The following is a 22,920-nucleotide window of genomic DNA, read 5'->3' as shown; positions in this document are numbered from 1 at the left end:
GAAACTCAAGGGCATCCTATTTCTTTTTATATCAGAAAAAGACTCCAGATTGCTCCCATTCTTTAGCCATAAGAATTATAACTTTATAGGCACAATACTCATCATTATAACTCTGCTAAAAATTGCGAATATAATAAAGTGTTCTGGAATTTTTAGTCATTGGTCAGATATATGCTGTGTTAAAAACATCTGGTTTATGACTGCTTTTATGATTCACCATTGGGATGTTAACCAAGCCCTGTTTAGTAGGTTTTCGATGACTGTCAAGTAAAACAAACTGCATTATGTCTTTTTTCCTTCTTTTCCTTTCTCTTTTAAACTTAAGACACACAGTGAAATAGAACAGCTCTGCATTTTGTGAAAGTAGTTTAACTGGCTTAAAACTCCTGCTTTGTTGTTAATCATCTCAATATACTAAGAAGATATTTCTGAATATCAGTAATGCATAGAACTTCTTCACACATTTCATAAATTGAACACTATGATTTGATATCACCAGCAGAAATATTACTGATGTTTAAACAGTGGGGCACTTGTGTAATTTGGCTCCTTCATGATCACTGTTGGGGTGTGTTTATTAAACTCTAAAAACCTGAAAGTTACTAATAAATGCACTGCTCAATTTAATAGGTGGAATTGCTAAATTTTGGCTAGAATTATAGAGGAAAAGTTATTCCATTCTCTTTTTCATTCTCCATATTACAATTTATAAGAAACCAATTCTTGGACACCTATGTCTTTCTTCTTCCAATGGTATACACAGTACTTTTGTAAGCTATAAATCCCTAAAATAGTTGTATTTAGTCTTGGTTCCATAACAATGAAGAACAGGCTATAAACCTTGTTTAGTATACACATGATCAATGAACTATAGGCATGTAATTTTTGAAGGGCTAAATCTAGTTCTTTTGTTTTTACTATCAGCTATGTTAATTATTCAGTTGGGAGATACAGCTCTGGCTTTGTGTAAAAATTTCAAGGAACATGGACAATGGAACAACATTACTTTTCATTAAATCACTCGCTATAAACTCTTACCATGTATTCTCTAAAAACCATAACAAAGAGATCACCTTCAAGAAATAACCTTGTCCTTTATACACAGGCAGCACATATCTAGCACTGGACCACTACAGCAAGTAATCTAATAAACAGAAATATTCAAATGTCACCCAATAATCTTTTTACAGCAGAGACTGATAGTGTAGTTTTTTGCTACCAACACTTTACTGTTTTATAAAAAGAGCTTAACATGAAGAGGTGTGAATGTAACTTGTTTCTATAATTTGAAGCTATAGGGGATGTGAGTTGGGTTACAATGTAGAAATGACAATTCTTAGGAAAGACTGAATTCAGTTGACCAAGAAATATGGTTGATCAGGGATAGGACTCTGGTCTAAAACAGTAAGTTAGTAGAAATCTCTGTTATTCTGATTTCTTTACTTTTACTAACTTTTGTAGACAGCCAAGGTCTGTATGGTTCTAATACTCTATGTTGAGACATTCAGGTATAAGCTGAGGAATGTAACAACAAAGGATTAAAAATTCTGCAAAGGTTGTAATGAGGTCACCTGATTTTTATATCTACTTTCCCCCTTATTTGCAGAATAAAAGCTGGTGGGTCAGTATGAAACTTTCTGAAAAGGAAAAAACAAATGATATTATGTAAGCTCTAATATTTTTGCTTGTCACCAATATACTAACTATAAGAGGAATGCATTAAAATGAGATGAATACACATAAGTAATTGCTACATGCATAAAACCCTGATTATTTCATGAATCAAAAATATAAAGACATGAGTAAAATGTATTTGGGATCTAACACTGAACCACAGGGAAGAACTAAGCGGTACTTGAGACATGCAGGGGACTAGAAGAAGACCTAGAATTTTGGGGTTTTTCTTTTTCTTTTTTAAAAAATATTTTATTTATTTATTTGAGAGCGGGGGAGGGAGGAGAAGAGAGAGAGAGAGAGAGAGAGAGAGGATGAGCAGGGGCAGAGGGAGAGGGAGAAACACACTCCCCACTGAACAGGGCTTGATCCCAGGACCCTGATATCACGACCTGAGCTGAAGACAGACACTTAAGCAACTGACCACCCAGGCGTCCCTTGCTTCTGTTTTTCTAGTGGTGAGGAGAGAAAACACATACTATTTCCTAGATGATAACAAATATTATTTTAAAACTTTAGATAAATATGAGTTTTCAATGGTCTGTAGTTTAAAAAAATGGAATTCCAGCAATACAAATGTAAACTGTTCCAATAAGAGAGGGAAAGGAGTTGCATCTGAAGTCAAGGTAGTTACAAGGAGATTCCTTAGAAAAAACTACAGATGGAGGATCTCTATAAAAGAGGGAAGAGGAGGCTACTAGAAATGAAAAAACAGAAAATACTGATTCCTTATAAGAAGAGTGTAAGGAAGACAAATGTTCAGCTGAGGCTTCTGAAAAAACTGGAGACAGAGTTTAAAAAAAATAAGAAAAAATAAATGACATAAGAAAGTAGAAACATCTGGCTTCAAACATACTTTACGCTTTTCCTACATGGGAAAAAGTCTCTGTACTAGGAAATTTAAAGAAAGAAGTGCTTCTCAAGGTAAGAGACTACTAAGACCCACTTTGTGGTCTCTTTGAACCAGCAGAAAAATTTTAGGAACTGAACAAACTTTTTGGAAATTACCTCAGGGCCATTCTCAGAATCCCTCAAAATTTATTGCTTAAAGAGAGTTCTCCTATCCAACAAACCAAACCCAGCCTGGATTCTACAGAGAACAAAATGATAGATCTGATAGAGATACATGGAAACATTTTAGAATATAGTATGATTGGGAGGAGTTTCATTTTTAAATTTCAATGGAAGGAGCAATGTGGATTCAACACAAATGGAGCATTTTAAACTCGCTTTTCCTTTCTGGACAGTATCTCTAGTTTGGGAGACAAGAGGAAAGCCAAGGGCAGTGAGCGTGTTCTGCATATGATGAAATTTCACATGATATCCTTATGAATAAAGTACTGTAATAGTTCCAGTGCACTTGGCGTGGGGACACTAAAAAGAAACAAGGCATACAGAAGAAGGTCATCAGGACACTGAATTATCTATGATTCGTCATAAAGTTAAGGTGGTTATATACATTCAGTTCTGAGATGAAACAACACAAAATATCTTAGATAATAAAATTCCACTGTATAGTTTTGGACATGTACAATGTACAGGGCACTATGGTGAGAGCAAAAGCAATGCCATTATGCTGAAGAGATCCATGAAACTTTAGAGATCGAAGAAACCATCAGGTTCAAGTGTCCTAATTAGCTTGGGAAGCCCTGACTGGTAGCTGGTTCCTCAGCCCACTCTTAAACACTAAGTAATGGGGAGCCCACCAACTTGACAAGATCACTTATTCCATTCACGGGCAAGTGCAACCATTGGAACATTTCCTCCTCATATCAATCAAAAAGCTCCTCTGTACCTTGTACCTACTATGCCTTCTGAAACTTCAAAGACTGTCTTAGCCCTTTTCCACATGTCAGCCATTTACATACTTGATCTGTAGTTCTCTAAGTTGTGATGTCAAGATCTGTGAGTGGAAAATTTGGAGAAAGTCAGCTTTCAGTATCAATACAAGGGAGAATTTTTCATTACGGCTGTCCAACATGAGTGCCCTGCCTGGGAGCAGTAAGCTCTGAGTGCCTGAAATATCCAAGCAGAGTCTCAATAACAACTTTTCAAGTGTATAAAGAGTATTTCTGTATGAAGTGGGAAGATGAATATTTCAAAGTCTAAGTTCTATGTTGAGATGGCTAGTTTTTCTGCATATTTACATATAGCATGGCACACGTCATATGCCTTCTCTAGTAAAAAAAAAAACCAACAAAAAAACCACAAACCAATTTATCTATTAAATGAATTCTTTACCTTAACATAAAGCATTTAAAATGAGTTCTATAGTATTAACCACAGAGACACTATTCGCGGTAGCACATACTCAGAAAATGTCCACAAAGTTGTTACAAATTTAAAGAAGCATTCAAAGTAAAGCCAAACTTTTCACTTAATTATTCAGCAAAGATCTTCAGCATTTGTACAGAATTATCTTTGGAATGGTAAACATCTTTCCCACCTCCAGTGCCGGGGCAAAACTCCTTCCAATTATGTTACTAAAAGAGTCTTAGAACCCAGGATGCTAAATCAAGAGATGGCTGCCCAGCAAATACATACGGTGTAAGTCGACAATAGAGTACAAAGTGAGGGGTGGGGCTTACTGTCAGAGTTGGCAGAAGGGTTGTGTTAAAGCCACAGTGATTCCAGGCGGCCCTCCTCCCTATTCTTTTTAGAAAAGGCATGAAAAAAACCCCCTGTGTATTGGCATTGTTAAAGAACAAGGAGAAAACAGCAGAGATGCTCAAGGTAAAAGGTATAAAATTTAAGTTCAGTGATATCAAGTTGTGGGCTATTTTCTCTCACCAAGAATCCTAAAGTGAATGACTGTTTTAGAATTTCCATTTTCTACTTGACTTATTTCACTTATTTGTGGAGCATAACAAATAGCATGGAGGACATGGGGACTTAGAGTGGAGAAGGGAGTTGGGGGAAATTGGAAGGGGAGGTGAACCATGAGAGACTATGGACTCTGAAAAACAATCTGAGGGTTTTGAAGGGACGGGGGGTGGGAGGTTGGGGTACCAGGTGGTGGGTATTATAGAGGGCACGGATTGCATGGAGCACGGGGTGTGGTGCAAAAATAATGAATACTGTTATGCTGGAAATAAAAAAAAAAAAAAGAATTTCCATTTTCTAACTTCCAGAATAGACTCTAAATTAGGACAACAAAAACCACAACAATAATTAAAGGAAAAAAATTGTAGCTAAGGAAGCCAATAAAGTCGTGGATGAGAAAATTTGGAGGTCTTAAATGAATAGATCTTAGGCATGAAGTGAAAATATTCTATGAATGATTTACCAGAAAAGAAATAGCACAATAAAAATATCACATTCAAAACCGTGGAAGATAGGGGGTTATAAATGTGGAAGAAAGTGAAAAACAGTTTAAAATGCTAAGGTTCAAGTTTCCCTAAAATAGGGAATCGAAATACAATATGATTTTCTGTATTTGGCACTCTTCTAACAGTGGTAGGTTTTTCTGATAATTCAACTCCATGTTAGTTGTGCTGTAAAATTAAGAAGCATCTTCTCAGTCATGAAAGGAATATTAATCTATGGTCAGTATATTACTATGCCAGTAGAGTATTAGGGCCACTATCATATTATACTGACCATAGATCAGTATTCCTTTGATGACTGAGAAGATGCTTCCTAGGTGCATAGTACAAATCAGTGAGGATTGTTGGACATCTGATTTGTGTTTGTCAGTATAGTTGGGCAACTGGAATGCAAGTGTCCCAACCATAATGTCTAAGGAATGAGCCAAAGATGAAATCGCTTTAGAAGTGATCTGATCTGATTCCAAGCAGTTTTATTAATTCTGTGTAAGTGATAAGTACCTTAACATGAACACAGAATATATGCCATCTCTCAAAGAATAATTTTTAAAAGTTATTATTTGGTTACTTGGGAAAGTGACTGGTACAAGACAATAAAGATGCTACAAACTTTTAATTGTTTATTCTGTTTCATGTTATCAGAAAGACCTTTCTTATTTCTCGAAGACAATGCACTAATTTTTGTTGTAAGTAGACATATGAAGAGCTATGGAAGATACACTCTTAATAAACTACCTGGTATGTAGTAAACAAACAATAAATGTCAAATAAGTGAATAGGAATAAATGAACACATGCTTAGAACTAAAGAGACTACGTATTGCTACAGCAAACCAAAAGAACAAGATGGAGGCTTAGTTTACATTTTAGTAAGCTAAATCTAGATAATGAAATGTTAGGGGATCAATGACTAAGAAAGTTAAAGAATTTGTAGCTCTGAACTGAATCCATGAGTTTACTAACTGTCATTCTTTTTTTAAAAAGATTTTATTTATTTATTTGTCAGAAAGAGAGAAAGAGTGAGCAAGCTCAAACAGGGGGAGTAGCAGGCAGAGGGAGAAGCAGGCTCCCCGCAGAGCTGGGAGCCCGATATGGGACTCTATCCCAGGACCCTGGGATTATGACCTGAGCCGAAGGCAAACACTTAACCGACTGAGTCACCCATGTATCCCAGTAACTGTCATTCTTATTTTCAAGTATTGTACAACTTCAGTGAAATAACTCAAAGCTGATTTCATTGGCATACTTTGTGCTCGTAATAGAAACACGTGCATATGAAATTGTCATATTACATTCCTGAGGTAAGAACCTTCTAGAAGTTATCAAGCATGAGGTTTAAATATTAAAATACTTTTTTATGACCAACTTCTGTATTTAAAATATATAGTAATAGGCACTTTCCCCCTTATTGAATGGCATAATAAGAATATTTTTCCATTAAAGGAAAAGTTTCAGAGTATAACAGATAGAGCTATGGAAGACCAACTATTAGCACTAAGATGTGCCAATGGCCCAACATAAGAAAGGCCAGAAGAAGGGAGGTGGTGAGAACACTGGGAAAAATAGGAAGATGATTTAGTAGAAGGGTTATATAGTATTTTAATATTTCATAAGTATTTCAATATTTTGTAAGTATTTTCTAACTTAAAACCAGAAGCTATAGGTAAACTCTGACCACCAGGTACAGTGGTTCTGAAGCTCATCTCTTGAGTTCTAAATTCTAGTTTTCAGAGGCTAGACTTGCTATGCTTTTTACCTAGCTGTCTCTGGCTTAGCTGTTTTCAGCAGTGTTTTGGGGTCAGATGACATTACTGGAAGACCTCCCTTAAGAAGGCCGGGCCAAGGTCTTATGGCACCAAGACATTAGGCAGGTTGGCCATGAGCTTCTGATACATGAGGATGGGGATGTGTATCAGAGTGTGTAAGTGTGCACATGAAGCTATTGTCATTTCTTCTCACATTTCTCCTCCCATCGTTTTTGAAAAGGTCAACAAGTAACTGCTGCATTTTCTAGGGGGACATGCTGGGATGGGGCCAGGTTCTGAGGCGGCATGGAAGTTTTGTCACAAGACTGTTGCTTCTATTATAAACTATGGTCATTATCAAAAGAGTTTCTGAGGAAAAATTACCTGAGTTACAGGAAAAAGATACAGAAAGAAAACAAATTCATAGAAGAATGAATTTTTAAAACCTTAACTTTGAACAAAGGTTACCTCTGGAGTGTGAGGAGAGTGGGTTGTTTTTTTTATTTTTACCATTGTTTTATTTACTTAGCAATAAACAAGTTATTACTTTTCAATTAAAAGAATAAATGAAAAACATGGGGAAACTGAGAAACTTCCAAGCTACATTTTTTGGTGCAATCCCGTTATGTCTTTATCCACCATCTTGCAGTAGTTGGTAAGCATAGGAGGGAGATCATATCATGCAAACCGAAGAAAGGGAAGCTTTTGGGTCTTCAGGTTTCTCTGGCAAGGGTGGCCAAGGTAAAGGGCATTGAACTTAGGACACATTCTCATAAAATAAGCTAGAAATTATTCTACTTGAGAACCTGACAATATGACATGACTGACCTGACAAAAAGCAGTTTGCTTTCCTGATGCGTGAAACTAGTAGCAAGCGAAACTGTAAATCCTAGCTTGTCTTACCTACACTGGCAAGGGACCGTCATTCTTTTATGTGAACTTCAGTTCTTATCTGCCCACATCCTCTGCTGGTGTGACACTGTAGCATCGAAAATCCATTATTTTGCCATTTAAATCTGGCTCCCTGGCTTAGTAACATTCATGAGATTGTTTTTCTGGCGAATGCAGGCCTATTGGCTATTCACTCAAGTACAAGTTGCAGTAGCCACTATTTTACAAAGGAAACAGGATGAAACAGGCTTCATCCACCCAGGGAGCCAGTCTGTCTTGGCAGACAGTAGATTTTGGGAGGAAAACAACGGCCCAGGGGTGCTGGAAGATCTGGTTTCCAACCACGAACTGGTTCTCTCACATGTCCTATTCTTGTGGCCTTCATCTTTGAAATGGGATTAAATTGGGAGGGTAGGGTTTCAGTAGTAGAGAAGGTTACTCTCAGTGAGCCATAACACAAAGAGCAGTAATTCTAGTTATTCGCACCCCAGCTTTGTGGTGTCCAGCGTGAAGAGGCTATGCCGGCCATGCAGTATTGGCCTTCTCTTTACAAAATACCCAACATGAAGGATTCTGCAATGGTTTTATTCCTGTTTTATGTCACACAATGGATAAAACATTAACTTCAGTGAATCATATTACTATTATGTAATAAAATGGGAAAAAAGTGGTGACATAAGGGGTTAGCTATTATTTATTCATTCACTCATTCATCCAATAGTGTCTGGACTACCAGGGGCCATATATCATTTTAGGCACCAGGTGTACAAAACAGGAATAAAATCTCTGCTCTTCAGAAACTTATATTCTGGTGGGTGGAGATGGAAAATAAATCAGTGAATAATATTTGATATTATACTCAGAGTGATAAAGCTGTGAAGATTATAAAAGAGGGGGCAATATTTCAGAGAATGAATGGTGGTGGTTATGGTGGTGAGGGGGTCCTCTGGGTCAGAATGGGTTGTCAGAGTAGAACCCTCTGAGGGGAAAATATGTGTACTGAGACCCGCATGGCATCTATAAACTCGTATTTCAGTAAATAGATATACAGTTATTGCTATTTGGGATACAAGTTTTCTTTTGGGTTCCCAAATGTCCAAAGTCAAAAAGGAAAGGAATAGTGAGTGATAAGAATGTAAAGTGAGGGACAGTTCTATTTTAGCTCCTAGGATATGGCTAATGTATTATGGTGAAATGTACAAAATCGCTGATATTTCATCATTTTGACCCCCTAAAAACAGCAATTCATATGGCTCAACTCAATAACTGGAACTGAACAAAGTCAGGGCACGCAGTCAGGTAAATGTTATTTACCGAGGTTTGCCAGGATTAATTCACTATTTAAGTAATATAATTGCCCTTATTGCCTAAATCCAAATATGCATAAAATCTATATAAATTACACAATTATAAAAATTTATTTCAAGGCTTACAGTGTGTCAGATATGGAAACTAAGTGCTTTCTACCGTTGCCTCATTTGATCCATATAAAACCTCGGGTACTGCTACTACATGATGTACACATGAAGAAGGTGTGAAATAACTTGATCCATCATACCACTTACAAGTGGTAGAGTGACAAAGCAAGGATTTTAACTGAGAAATATGTTCAGAGACTGTATTCTAAGTTCCGATCACTTAGTGTTTATAGGAAAATATGCTTATTCATTTCAAAAGTCAACAATAATTCCATCTAACTTGCTGTATTTTCAGGTTTACATAATATGTATCCCCTTTTAGATATGAAACCTTTCGTTAGTGCCAAGACTTAAATGATGTGATGTGATCTGGGGTATATGTTTGCATACACACACACACACACATACACACACAGACACACACACATTAAAAGAGTGCCACCCTACTTAAACAAACTTGTTTGCAGATGTAACATATGTAACAGTGGAGAGGCTCATATGGATAGTAATGACAAGCATTTTGGTACATTTTTTTCTTTATGACCTTAAAAACAAATCAAGCTTAGTCTCAACTACTCATAGTTATTTCATTTCCCTTGCTCTTGGGGTGTATGATGCAACTCTGGCCAATGCAATAGGGAGTTAAGTCTGCTGGAAGGATCTAGGAAAATTTTTCCTTGATCTTACAAAGAGGACTGAAGTTAGGGTGCCCCACATGCTGGTCTTTGGCTCTCGTGCTGTCTTATAAAGAAGTGATGCCTAGAGCTATTGGCATTACAGAAAATTAACTGAGAGGCCTGACACGGTAGAGCCACAAAATTCACTCCAGATCAACCCACCTCTGAACTTCTCGATTATAATAAATTTTCCTCATCATTTAAGTCAACAGCTGAGTGAGGTGTCATTACAAATCCAAACTATAACCAGTATCAGCATTTTAGTTAGACTCTATATCTAATCTTCAAGAAAATATGGTACTAAGAGAATATTTGTTTAATACTTTCTAGATTTTTCTGTGTTCTTTATATATACTTGTTACATAACAAGCCAAGCATAATGCCCTTAAACTTCACAGAAGTGCCGTATTTAGGGTTCTCTGCTATTTTTTCCTCTGATTTTAACACATGTCTTTTTATTCATATTCCTCATATAGCTTTTCCTGAACTGTAACTGAAGATATTAGTGGTGATTATGCCCTTCTAAATTCTTTGTGTATAATTGATCTCAACAATCAATAAAACAGTAAAATGTGCTGTAACACTTTTATTTTCAACTTGCTTCTCTTTTCCTTTTATGCAGTTTCATATTCTAGGAATATCTTCCCCTTGCCCACATACTTTGTACCTGGATGTTCTTAAAAATAAAAATTCATAGCTTTTAGAGACTCTTCAGGAAATTACTCTAGGACCCTTAAAATGATTGAAGAGGATTAATCTATCTTCTTCTGCCATGTATTGGTAGTCATTATCCATCCTCTCTGCCTCAATAATTCAAGATATTAGGCCATTGAGCTGCATATTTTACATGCTCTTAACTTACCAATGCTGTACAAAGGAGGTTTAGATTAAAAAAATTACTTAAAAATACATTTCTTAGAAAACCCCACTTTGGAAGCATTAGTCAATATCTTGGCCAGGTAACCTAATGTGCACTGTAGCTACAAGCTGACAGATTTTATCTGCCCTTCACCTCTGGAAAAAACAAAAATAAAACCAAAAACACCCGGGGTTTTGCTTTAGATTTCTTTCTTTTTTTTTAATGATTTTATTTATTAATTTGAGAGAGAAAGAGAGAGAGAGAGAGAGAGCGCGCGAGCATGAGAGGAGAGAGAACAGCGGGAGAAGCAGACTCCCTGCTGAGCAGGGAGTCTGATGTGGGACTCGATCCCAGGACTCCAGGATCATGACCTGAGCGGAAGGCAGTCACTTAACCAACTGAGCCACCCAGGCACCCTTGCTTTAGATTTCTAAGAGCAAGCTAATAACTGTGTAGATTAAGTGAGAATACTGGTAGTTTATCTCTAAGACAATGAAAAAGAGCACATTATAACTTCATCAAGTACATGGAAGCACTGAGAATGTACGGCTAGTAAAGAGGGAAATCAGCAGGACTAAAAGGATAAAGCTTTTGAAAAGCTTCATCTAAACTGTCCAGTATACTAGATAGTTTAAGAAAAGAGCCATTCCAAGTAGACTTCAAACTGCATTAACCAAAACAGTATTTCAGTGTTGTGGCAGATGATTTCTGAATGAAGTATATTTTTATATTTTGTCCAACTTTTATGATTTATATTCCATGGAGGTTGCATAGGCAGACATAATTTATTATTTAATTTAACTGAGGTATTAGAAGGCCCACATCTCAGTAAGCTTTGAAACTGCTAATTGGGATAATAGGAAATTACTTGTCTTCTCCCAAATGCCAGTGAAGTAGGTCAGGATAATTAATATGCAAGCTGAATTTCAGTCAAAGGAAAACAAGACAGGTCTCATCTGTGTACTTTTAAAATCATCCATTTTACACCAAAATGAGTTCAGCCTGTGCAAAATCATAGTATGATTCAGTTAAATGATTGAATTTCAAAATAAGAGAAAACATAGTCCAACCATGAGAACACAGATTGAAGACTGTCCTAAGGGAGGCTGAATTTATACCTCATAAGAAGGGAAATTGAAAAAAAAATCTAAGTCACCGATTTAGGTACATCTTGCTTTTTAGACTGCTTTGTAAACTTGTGAGCACTATATAATATACATCATACTATGTAAAGTTAAAGTAAACATAAATGATAAGACAGGAGTTTGGTTAATGACATAGTTCTTCATCTGTAAAGCAGAAGACAGGCTATATTTTCACATTTTATTCTATTACTCCTGCCCACTTGCCTGACGCTTTCTACTTTTAATTTCTTGGTAAACTGAGAAAAAATATTTGGACCTAGAGACACAAAACTTATTTCCCCTGCAGGTCTGTACTGGATTACTGCAAGTTCACTTCAGTAGGTCAAACCAAATGCTGGCCTCGAGCAGGCCGGTTTACAGTAACACACCACTGTGGGGCCTCGACTATAACAAGCACAGATGCTGGCAAAGCTGTCGGCGGCAGAGCGAGTGCTCTCAGGTCTGATGGCGTGGCCACAGCTTCTTTCGTGCCTATAATTTGGGCTCTTCTAATAGAACACCCAGTAGCTCAATTTGGATAAGAAGCCTGGAATACTTGCTCCTAATGGTCGACCCAGGGCAGTCACAAACACGACACCCCTTAACTAGACCTTAAAAATTCTTTTGAAAGCACTGATTGTAAAACTGATGTTTCTCAAATTGTGTGTTCATCGAGTCGAACATCCCTAAATGTCAAAAACAGTAATGCAGAAAGTCGATCGTTAGGAAGGCAAACATACATTCCGTTAAGTAAAAAACATCTACTAGGTGACCATGAAACGCACTGCTCTGCTGAGAATGGTCTGAAGAACACTGACACATCAAGCAGCAAGATCTGGGGGGAAATGTCCAGAAAGAAATGGGGTCCTGAACGACAATGCATAGCCACCTCTAGTGAAGCAGATCCGACTGAAATAGCATTAGCTGCCACACGACATTGAATTAAAAAGCAAAATGTGCAGTACTAGATTTATGGACACACTTCCTACGGTTGTTTGGCCTTATCCCAATTATTCCACAGAAAAAGAGCCCCTGAAAGAGATGGATAATATTGGATAACTCCTCACTTGACTCATTTGGGAAACTGAAGGAAAAAATCCACCAACTTAGGAGTGCATCTATATGGTAGAAATGTATCCAATCAACAAACAGCCAAAAAGAGACACTGGAAGAGCAAACTTGAAAGCCATCTAACTATGTATGCTCTGTGGGCCCAGGTTTGTCTTTCAGGCCCGAGGATATGGCTTCTCCTCTCCAGTACTCCCTCACTCGTGGCCAGGAGGAACTGGGGAGTAAGTGGCTTAAGCGAAAAAGATAGCATCAATGACTTCTACCTGCGGCTATGAGATGTTTTCTGAACAGAATTCTCTAGTCCAGAGGGCTGTGCAAATGTCAACACAATTTATTTTAAAATAGAGATAAAGGTATTTTCCCTGCTCTGTTTGTACAATACTGAACAAACCTCACATAGTTAGAGCCACCGTGTAGCACCTGATGACTGTCGAAACGCAGTTTCTAACTCAGCTTTAAATTTTAGAAAACAAGGTACTAATTTTGGTAAACATCGTACTGGTAAAAATGTATTATCATCCTTGCCAGAAGTCCCACAGAGGCCTAACGTGGCTCCTAGGTATTTCTTCCACCAGACTCTTCCATAATCTCTGATAAATGTGAATGCTGGGAAGCCATGACAGGTAACAGATGGTAATTACCATTTCCTGCACCAATAGTATACCTTCTGTAAAGCTCCTTGTGGAGAATATGGCTAAAATATATTTCACGTGGAAACTGCATTAACATATGAATTTTATTACAAGAGACTCATATTTTGAGGGTAGAAGATATAATTTAATTCCCGTTAAATAATGCAATGAAGATCCATCCCATAAAAGGAGGTCTACTGTATTTTCTTGTTAATCATCTCCAAAGTGAGCCTCATTTTAAATAAGCCAAACTTAACATGGGGATGAGGCTCCTGACGTGCTGGTCCTCTGTGAACTCTGAGCTGTTTTCCAGTCACGATGAAGAACTTACAGTACTATATCCCACAGTCAAACTCGTTTTCTCACAAAATGGGCTGATGGATATATTCTGCTTGTATCCTTTAAAAAGAGAAATCTAATGCCCTAGTGGGATCAGACCAGCAACTGTGGTTTCACCAACATTGGCTTGGGACATCTGCACTAACTGGCCCAAACTTCGTTTTTGAACAAAGACATGCAAACAGTTTTATACTACCCCTTTAACACTATTGTTTTGGGGGGGGTGTAATTTTACATTCAGGACTTATAACCAAACCTAGATTTTCTTTCTAAGTAAAATAACTGAGTTTTAGCCTTTCCCTTAAAAATAAGCTGGGTTTCTGGCCCATTGTAGAACATTAATTAGAAACAGATGCTTGGTAAGGGATGTTGGGTAAAGAACTTGATAATTAGTAAATATAGTCTTAATGCCAGCAAGTCAGAGGATTTACTTAATTGGCTTTGTCTCTCTTAAGAGTTGATTCACATAAATTGAGTTTTGCAATCAATATACATACCAAGAAAGTAAATAAATGCTTTTGGGAAACTGGTTTTTTCAACTATTTGGACTTGACAGAAGTGCTGTTTGAAATTTCTTCTTGGAAAACCCTTCTGAATTTTTCCTTTAAATCTTTTAATGGTGGAAAAGGAAGTTGAGTGTGTGTGTGCGCACGCACGTGTGTCTGTGTGTTCACTTACATATTCAACCAAGGTTCTGCTAACACCCTGTATGAAGCATTTAGTTTCTTAACCCAGACTCAGGGGACAATGACTGTGGAGCAAAGGGATGATGCATGCGAGGGAGAAGAAAGTGGGTAAGAGGAGGAATGAAAAGGAAAAGCAATGATTATCATCGGCCTTAAAAGGCAAATGGGTAACTGGGGAAAACCATTGCTCTAGCTTTGGGTGTCCTGGGATATAGGTTTCGTTATCCATCTTTTGTCCCCCACATTACTCAAGGTCTGAAAGTAAAACACCAAGGGATACCTAACTTCCTGTGCAGCAAGACCATTATTTTAAGAAAAAAGGGAAACAAGATTCTATTTTCTTAAAATAAGCAGTTTGAAAAGGTTAGGAATCTGTGTACACAGGCTAAGCATCTCCAACATACTTACTTTTGTCTCCTATGTTTTCCCCTGCTGCCTCCCCTTCCTCCTCCTCCTCCTCCTCCTCTTCCTCCACTTCTGTGGGCTGTACGTCATCCTGCGGGTCACAGGCACTAACCGGCGCGTTCAGACAGCAGTGGTTGAACCCGCTATCTCGAGGCAGAGTAAAACTTCGAGGCTTGCCCCCATTTCCATTTAACACTTGCATTCTCTCGCTCTCCGCCAGGGGGTACGGCCCATAGTGATCCTGTAGGTGGCACTTCTGAGTTGGAAGAGTGGACTGCCGCCTGTGCTCCGGGGAGATGGCCGCAGAGTCAGAGAAGACAGAATCCTCCAGGGGTAGAGTCTGAAGATAGTGTAATCCTGAGCTTGTCAGGGGCGTCTCGATTAAATCCTGCCAGGAGCGGCGCTGACTGGCTGTCTTGCGAATGGGGGACACCGCACTGCTCCCGGTCACTTCCTGGCGAAACTCCTCATGGGAGGACTGTGACTGAGAGGTCTCTGTGGAAGAGAGCCGGCTGTGTTTTGCTTCCACGTAAGGACTGGCACAGCTCATCTGTGGAAAGGAGCCTCTGGTCAGTCTCCATAGAAATAACGGACCACCTTTCTCAGCAAGGCACAAGCTAGATTTCCACGGGCTAACATTTACCAGTCAAGTTAATGACAAGTCAAGTTCACAGACTTCTCAAAGTTGGGCCCCGGCTGATCTTTTAAGGGACTGAGATGTGGAGTGTTCAAATGCAGCTCCACCAGACTCTCATGAAAAATCTCACATATTAACATGCAAAATTTTACAGTGAAGCATAAGAAAATCTGAATGTTTACGTAAGAAATCAGCAACAACAACAACAAAAATGGGAAGTTTTAAAAACCTCTATGCATTTGAAACTGTGAACAATTGTTGCCAAATTCATATTTCCGGATTTTATGGAGTTTGGAGAGAGACTTTTGGATGTGAAAACAAGATGCCTATAATCAGACAGAACCCCTCCTCTTCCTCAAAGCTGAATGTCTCCTCCTATGGGCACCAAGGAAACTCTTTCTTAGGGTCTGCTCAATTTGTGGCACTTTGTAAAGAGTTAAAAATATAGGCAGGATGAGATTATACCCTGATGGGGTTAGCATTTGCCTTGAGCGAGGGCACCTCAGGGTACATAAACATAAAAGAAAAATGGGATATTTTATTCCCAGAACTTCAGGTTTGGGAACATACCATATAACATCAAGTGAATGCTGTAAAGGACTTGCAGGCGCCCCCACTGGGGACAAGGCTCACTCTAGCTCTGGCAGCTAACAGATCAGCCCGGCTCCTTTCTGGCAGAAGGAGCCAGCTTTATCAAATGTGGTCACGGCACACGGGGCTGCAGCTGTGGTCAGGACAAGCCTGGCTGAGGCGAAAGTTCATACTGCCCCTCGGGCTAAAGGAGAAGTTAAGTGGCATCTTCTGGGGGCAGTTTATCTTCCCACATGTTAATAACATAAATAGTTTCTTTCTTGAAATCGCCGTTCTGCTGTGATTAAAGAGCTGGTCATGAAGCTGCAGCTTCCCTTTCTTCCTCTTTTAGAAATATTTTAAAGGCATTATTCAGGCCCTGATGTTTTAGGGGAAGAGGGAAAATATGATACAAACTATATCTTGTCACTGAGTTTGTGCATTTCATTTCTATCGCTCATCCTTGCATTCTATTGCACTCAGTGAACTGCTGCATTAAATAAATGTGTATACATACAGGAAAAATTCTTAGGTAATAGACTCTGTCATCCAAAGTTGTTATTAAAAATGTGGCTTCCCTTTTAGTTATTGGTCAAAAAAGTGTCCATTTGTTTCTTTCAGAAATATTTATTACGCACTTAGTAAATAAGTGCCAGTGCTGTGCTACACCACAGGGATGTGTAGATCAATCCAACAGGGTCCCTGTTCACGGAAGGTCCATAGTCTAGTCCAGTGAGCTCTTTGTAGTCCCAGATATACTGATTTAATGTCTGCATCTGCGTTTCTAAAATGTTCCAGAGGTGATTCTTATGCACAGCCAAGGTTGAGAAGTGGCCTCAAATTATGTCACCATCTTGTGTAGTGCCTTTCTTATTTAAAATCCTCTAGAGTAATATGGAGGTGTAATTAGGTTGACTGCTGTTGTCACCTAAATTCAGCTTCCATTTCCTGTGTGGAAGACTCAGTCCCAAGATAGGCAGAACTGACTCTTATGATGCCGTAACCATGCAATATATTGTCGAAACTGGGACACTACTGAGATGCTCTTAATACTTCTGCTGGGAAATGTGCATAAAGTGGGATAGTCCCAAGAAAACCAGGACAGTTGTTTACCCCATTAAAAGATTAAAGTACAGTCTATACGCAGAATAAGGTTTAAGGAGTTTGGAGTACCATATAAACACATACATTAAGCTAGACCCCATGACTATCTAAAAAGCTGTATGTTAAAACATGTGTTCAATACAGATGTAATATTAATTTTTATGAGCTTTTTCTGAAGGACACAGGAATGAACTTTATTAGTGTGGAAACACATAAGGTCCATTTACATACCTTTGTCTAAGGAAATATTTTTGTTGCTGATATTTCCATGAAGGCTACTCTGACACAAGTAGGATTTTATTTTAATAAACCTGGGCAGATATTTATGATGCCTGGAATCTGTGGTGACTATTTCTCCTGATTAAACTGTCTTTGCATACTTAAATACTTTTTCCCTTATTGCTTTTAGACTCCCTGTTTTCCTTCCTCTTAAGAATCCGGAGGTCTGACATGCAATTCACCACATAACTGTTTTTAACAAATGAAGGGATATCATCAAAGAATCTAATGCCAAATTACATACATGTCTGCTGGCAACTTACAGAGGGAGGCCGCGGGTATGTATCGTAGGGGGGTGGAGGGCTGTCCTGTTTGGGTGTTGATGGAGTATCTGCCTCTTCCTTGTCACTCTCACTCCAGTAATCTGTAAATTCACACACATAGATACAATAACATTCTATTAAATGTTTCCAGCCATATTTTCAGGAACATACACTACCAGCTAACACAAGGAAATTTAAGTTCCACTCCTACACTCTGCTCCCCAGCACCTCCTCCTCCAGGCCCACCGACATTTATTTTCAGCTGGGTTTTGAGGAAGAAGGAGGAAGGAAGAGTACAATCACCTAATTCCCACCTTTAAAGCAAGCAATTATACACAGCTACAATTTTAAGGAGTTAAGAAAAAGACATTGCATAAGCCAGATCGGGTTTAGGGTGCTTTAGATTTCAGGCCAAATTATCCTGAACCTTTAATTAATGAATAACACATAATGCCTCTGAAAGGTGTATCATTTTACCCTAAAAAGGAAAGCAATGTATCTGTAGATCTGTAAAGATCTACAGATATAAAGAGCTCCAAAAATAATGTTCTCAGTTCTCTTTTCTGGCTTCAATTCACTGGTTATCTAACAATCGCTGTTTCCAGAGTCATGCTGACATGAATCTCTATAACACCACACTCCCACCTCTACTTGAAAACACATGGCAAATTCTGATTCTTGCCAAATGCAAAAGGGCAAATTTGCTGATGTGGGCCGCAAGTTCCAAACTTCCAGAACTACTTAAAAGGGTAGAAAATGTAAGCCGCTAGTTTTGGCAGACCTCAGACAAGAGGGAAGGAAAAAAAACTTCGAGAGATGAATCAGCTAAGTGAAATACAGCACAAAGGCCAATAATCAAAACCTGTTCCACTAATACCTTAACCACTCTTAACTCTGGGTTAATTCTTTACAAGAGTTACAAGGAAAAACCTGTAAGCATTACCCATATGAATCTCAGATGATAAAAGAGGAGAAAAATTATTAAAACATATGTTCCTTATTTTTATGAAAATCCAAATCACAAAAGAGCCATCATAAGGCCTAAATGATATTCAGATTTAGGTGAAAAATCATGACATGTCTTTTTACATGAACCCCTCTCCACCCAGGAAATCCTATACTGTAATACTTATATAAATTTTCCTTGTGGTGTTTATTAATAAGTATAACTAACATTTATTGAGTGCTTACTATATATGCTGAATAGAAATTAGTAGAGCTGGGATTTGAACTAAGAAATCACCTTGCCCTAAACCTTGAAGAGACTCTTTTGTATGACATAGGTGGGAGAATTTAATTTGGCATATATTCATCAAGCTTTTTTTTTAAGTTTTTTTTATTTCTTTATTCAACACACAGAGAGATCACAAGTAGGCAGAGAGGCAGGCAAAGAGAGAGGAGGAAGCAGGCTCCCCGCTGAGCAGAGAGCCCCATGTGGGGCTCTATCCCAGGACCCTGAGATCATGACCTGAGCCAAAGGCAGAGGCTTTAATCCACTGAGGCACCCAGGCACCCTATGATGCTTTTTTTAAAAAAAAAAATTTAAAGTTTTTTTCAGCAGGCAGAGGGAGAAGCAGGCTCTTCGCTGGGTAGGGAACCCGATACAGGATTCGATCCCAGGACTCTGGGATCATGACCTGAGCTGGAGGCAGACACTTTACCAAAGGAGCCAGCTAGGTGCCCCTATTCATGATGCTTTAAGCCCCCTCCTCCTTCTGCTTTATTACTCTGGCTCTCAAGAACAGCATTCTTTAACAATGGAGAGAGATTATTATATTCAGGCCTCAAAATTCTAAAACTTTGAAAATTCTACTCCTACTTTAATTATTCCCTTTGACTAAAAGGTAAGCAGAAACTAGTTAATCTAAATTTGTGTCTGGTATTTACAATGGACCATGCTGGTGACAGCTAGTATACCAACCTTCCCCTCAAATACGAATTGATGTAGTTGCCTAGAGGTGTACCCAACAAACAATGGTGGGAAAAGCATGAACTATATAGTTGGGTAGATGTAGGTTCAATTCCTGGCTATACCACTTACCATCTCAGTGCTCTTGTCATGGTTACTAAACCCGAGTCTATTTCGACATCTGTAAAAGGGGGCTAATAATAACCGCCTTTCAGAGTTGTGTGTATGTGTGTATGTATGTGTGTGGTGGGGGATATAAGGTAATATAGGTAATATAGATTCAAGTGCTTTGCACCTTGGTAGCACTCGATAAGTATTAGGACACCTGATCTTTCTTGGGTGATTTTGTAGGTAGCATTCTCGGACAGTCTGACCCACATCACATCGGAGATAAATGCCTTGTGTTTATCTTCTTGGATATTGGTTTTTTTTTTTTTTCTTGTAGCAATTGCAGCAGTGAAAAGTGAATTCTGAAACTCTGGGATCTGGGTTAGGTAGTTCTGTGGGAACTTGAAATACCACAGGGAAGTCATTGCTGGAGGTGAAGACACTCGGCTCCCCCCTATCCCAGCTCCAAGCAGTGGTTTACCAAGATCACTTTGTTTTTACCCTTTCCACTATTTCTTGAAACTATGGCACCTGTGTTGAGTTTCTCCTTGACCTTTGCACTGATACCTTGGGGGTCTCAAGGAATTAGTACCTCAAGTGGTCCTTATTAGCATGTTGAGAAGGAGATGATTGCCATTTTATCCAATTCTCTATAGCTATCACTACAAGTGACAGATGTGGGAGATTCTCTCTCTGTTTTTTTCCCCCTCAGCTGAATTAGGAAGAAATCTAGTCCACTATTTGATGTAATTCTTGGTTTACTAAAAAGTACCATCCATCTATAGTTTTCTTGGCTTACTGAAGAAAAGACTGAGATCCCACCTTGTAAATTAACTTCATTTCTCACAGTAAGTTGTGTGTCTTTGACAGAGAATGCCATAGAGGAGCCTACACAGAAAACTCAATCATGGTTTATTTGGGGTTTGTGTGGAAAATTACAGGCACACTGTTTGCTCAGAGGCTGAAAACCAGTTTGATTTGCATTCTAAGAGCAAATTAATTTATTTTTCTTAGCTTTCTATTTAGCACAAAATAAATGGAACTCTTAATGTCTCTTGCAGTGGTATTCAATTTTATAAGTAACTAATCATGAATAAACAGTGTTATCAGTAGAACAGGAACATTTCTACTTTACTTCTCATGTTGCTATAAAAGGATAATTTGAAAAAAAGAATGACTTGTTCATCTCAAACTGCCAAAATTGCAATATATTTCATTCATTTTTATGTGATTAAAGCTTTAAGAAGACCTTATGTATGAGAGAAAATAACGTGTTATGAATGTCTGACTTGAAGGTGGGAAAATATAGAAAAATAATTAGCAGACAATTAGCCAAATTGTGATCTTGGCATAATTTAGTGTAACCCTGTTTTCTCTAAGTACAACAACAAATAATGAAAGAGAAGCCCACATCCTTTATACTTCCAAAGCTACCGATAGCAATTCACTAAACTTTTATTTAAATCAATGCAAGAGTCACTTCCAAGCTGCACTGGGTACTTAAATAAAAAGTGCCTGACAGTTAGTTTCTCCTTTGCGTGTTTGTGAAAGATTCCCAACCCTCAAAGAGCTGTATTTTGTATGAAGTTTAACTTCAGTACTGAGAATGATACTCTGCAGATGTCAAAGAACTGTAGAGAAGTGTCGAGTAGACACAGGCATCCAGTTGTTTTCTATATAGAAGATATCATGAGACCTAATTATGCAGAAAGTAGGAAAGTGTCAGATGTTTCTGACCTATGTCAGAGTGCCTGAGGAATATACACTCTGTGGAAATCCAAATTATTTCAGAGATTCTGGTTGCATTGTGCTACATTAAGAGTGCTAGCAAGAGAGGGGTGAATTATTAGCTATTAGCTTCTGCCAGTGAATGTTTACCACTCCAGAAGGCACTGAAGTATATACTCACATGACCAGGGCAGCATGAATCCTTGGACTGAATACTTATTGGAATCTGCGTGTGCAATATAACTTACCAGTTCTTTAATCCGCAATGAAATTTGGCCATGTAACACCAGGCACAAAGAAAATTCACTAAAATCAAGACCATGCTAAGCTTCAAAGTGATAAAATACAAGAGCTGAGCCTGAAAATCCAAGATTCCTTATTCATGTAAATCACATTTTTTCAACGATTCATTTTCCTCAGTACGTTGCTCACTTCTAATTTTTGCCTCTTAAGAAGAACAGAAACAAATCTGTACACCTATAAAGAACTGTTTTATGACTTTAAAAAATGTGAAAAGGAAGACTAGTATTTTTTTTTTAGTACTCTTAACACAATTTTAGGCCTATAAATTAAGTTGAAGTATGAAAGGTTTATTCCTTAACCAAACTTTTAAAAACGAAGAAATGTGGCTTAATGACTGGCCTGACACACTTCCTAGTCCTGGCTGGGATTTGCCTGTGCACGCTGATTTGATGGAGAATGCTTGCACGTTATTTGTGGAATATCCATGCTATTTCCCCTCTCAGGGATGCTGTGTTTGTTACTTCCTTAACTCTCCTTCCTTCTCATCCTGTGAGAACAAGTTCAAATAATGGAGTTGACAAAAAGCCTTTTCCCTTTCCCCTCCTGGAAGCAATCTCTCCAGCTGAATTTCCACAGAACTTGATTTGTACTTTGACATTTCATTTTCTATATTACATTAAGAGTAGCCTTTCTACTAGAATTCAGTGTAATTTCAGGCAGGATGGGTGCCTATTTCACCTTAATTTAATCAGAGTGCTAGTTGAAGGCATTACACACAAAAGCTTCATATTGAATAAAATATCTTCTCTTCCCCTCTGCTGCTGACTTTACACCAGGCTCACAATCACTTCCTCTAATAAGTTATTTCCTCCTTAATCCTGCCTCCTTCCCAGGTTCTTTTTTTTTTTTAATTTGCATCCACTTAGCAAATTTTTTAAGTCAGTTGCATGCTGTGCAATCATTAGGACTTATTTACTTTATGTAACTCCCTAGTTTTTTTGTTTTTGTTGTTCTTTAATTTCTCTTAAGCAATTTCAAGGGTGTATCTATGAGATCCTCAACAAGATGATATATTCGTATTGGCAGGAGGCATGTTTGCTATTTCTTTGAACTCTCCTTGCCCTAACTCCTCACTGTTCGGTGCTCTATTCCTGCTCATTCCCTCACCCAATGGCTCTAAACCAGGGCTAGGTAAACTAAGGCCTGGAGACCAAATGAGGCTCTCTGTTTTTA

The 22,920-nt window shown here is 38.2% G+C and overlaps 1 protein-coding gene across 5 annotated transcripts in view; it reads right to left on the bottom strand.

The window, feature by feature from the left end:
* CNKSR2 (connector enhancer of kinase suppressor of Ras 2) overlaps positions 1–22,920 on the bottom strand; it is a 281,217-nt gene that overhangs the window by 28,869 nt on the left and 229,428 nt on the right. For all 5 annotated transcript variants that reach the window (XM_032330646.1, XM_032330643.1, XM_032330644.1 and 2 more), the window contains 2 exons: positions 17,700–17,800; positions 14,850–15,396 (listed from right to left, as the gene is read on the bottom strand). In XM_032330646.1, the coding sequence (XP_032186537.1) occupies positions 14,850–15,396; positions 17,700–17,800 (648 nt within the window). The remainder of the gene's footprint in view (positions 1–14,849; positions 15,397–17,699; positions 17,801–22,920) is intronic.

Source organism: Mustela erminea, chromosome X (assembly GCF_009829155.1).
Source record: "Mustela erminea isolate mMusErm1 chromosome X, mMusErm1.Pri, whole genome shotgun sequence".
NCBI classification, from domain to species: domain Eukaryota; kingdom Metazoa; phylum Chordata; class Mammalia; order Carnivora; family Mustelidae; genus Mustela; species Mustela erminea.
Note: the sequence above shows the minus strand (reverse complement) of the source record. Positions and strands in the feature narration are given on the sequence as shown.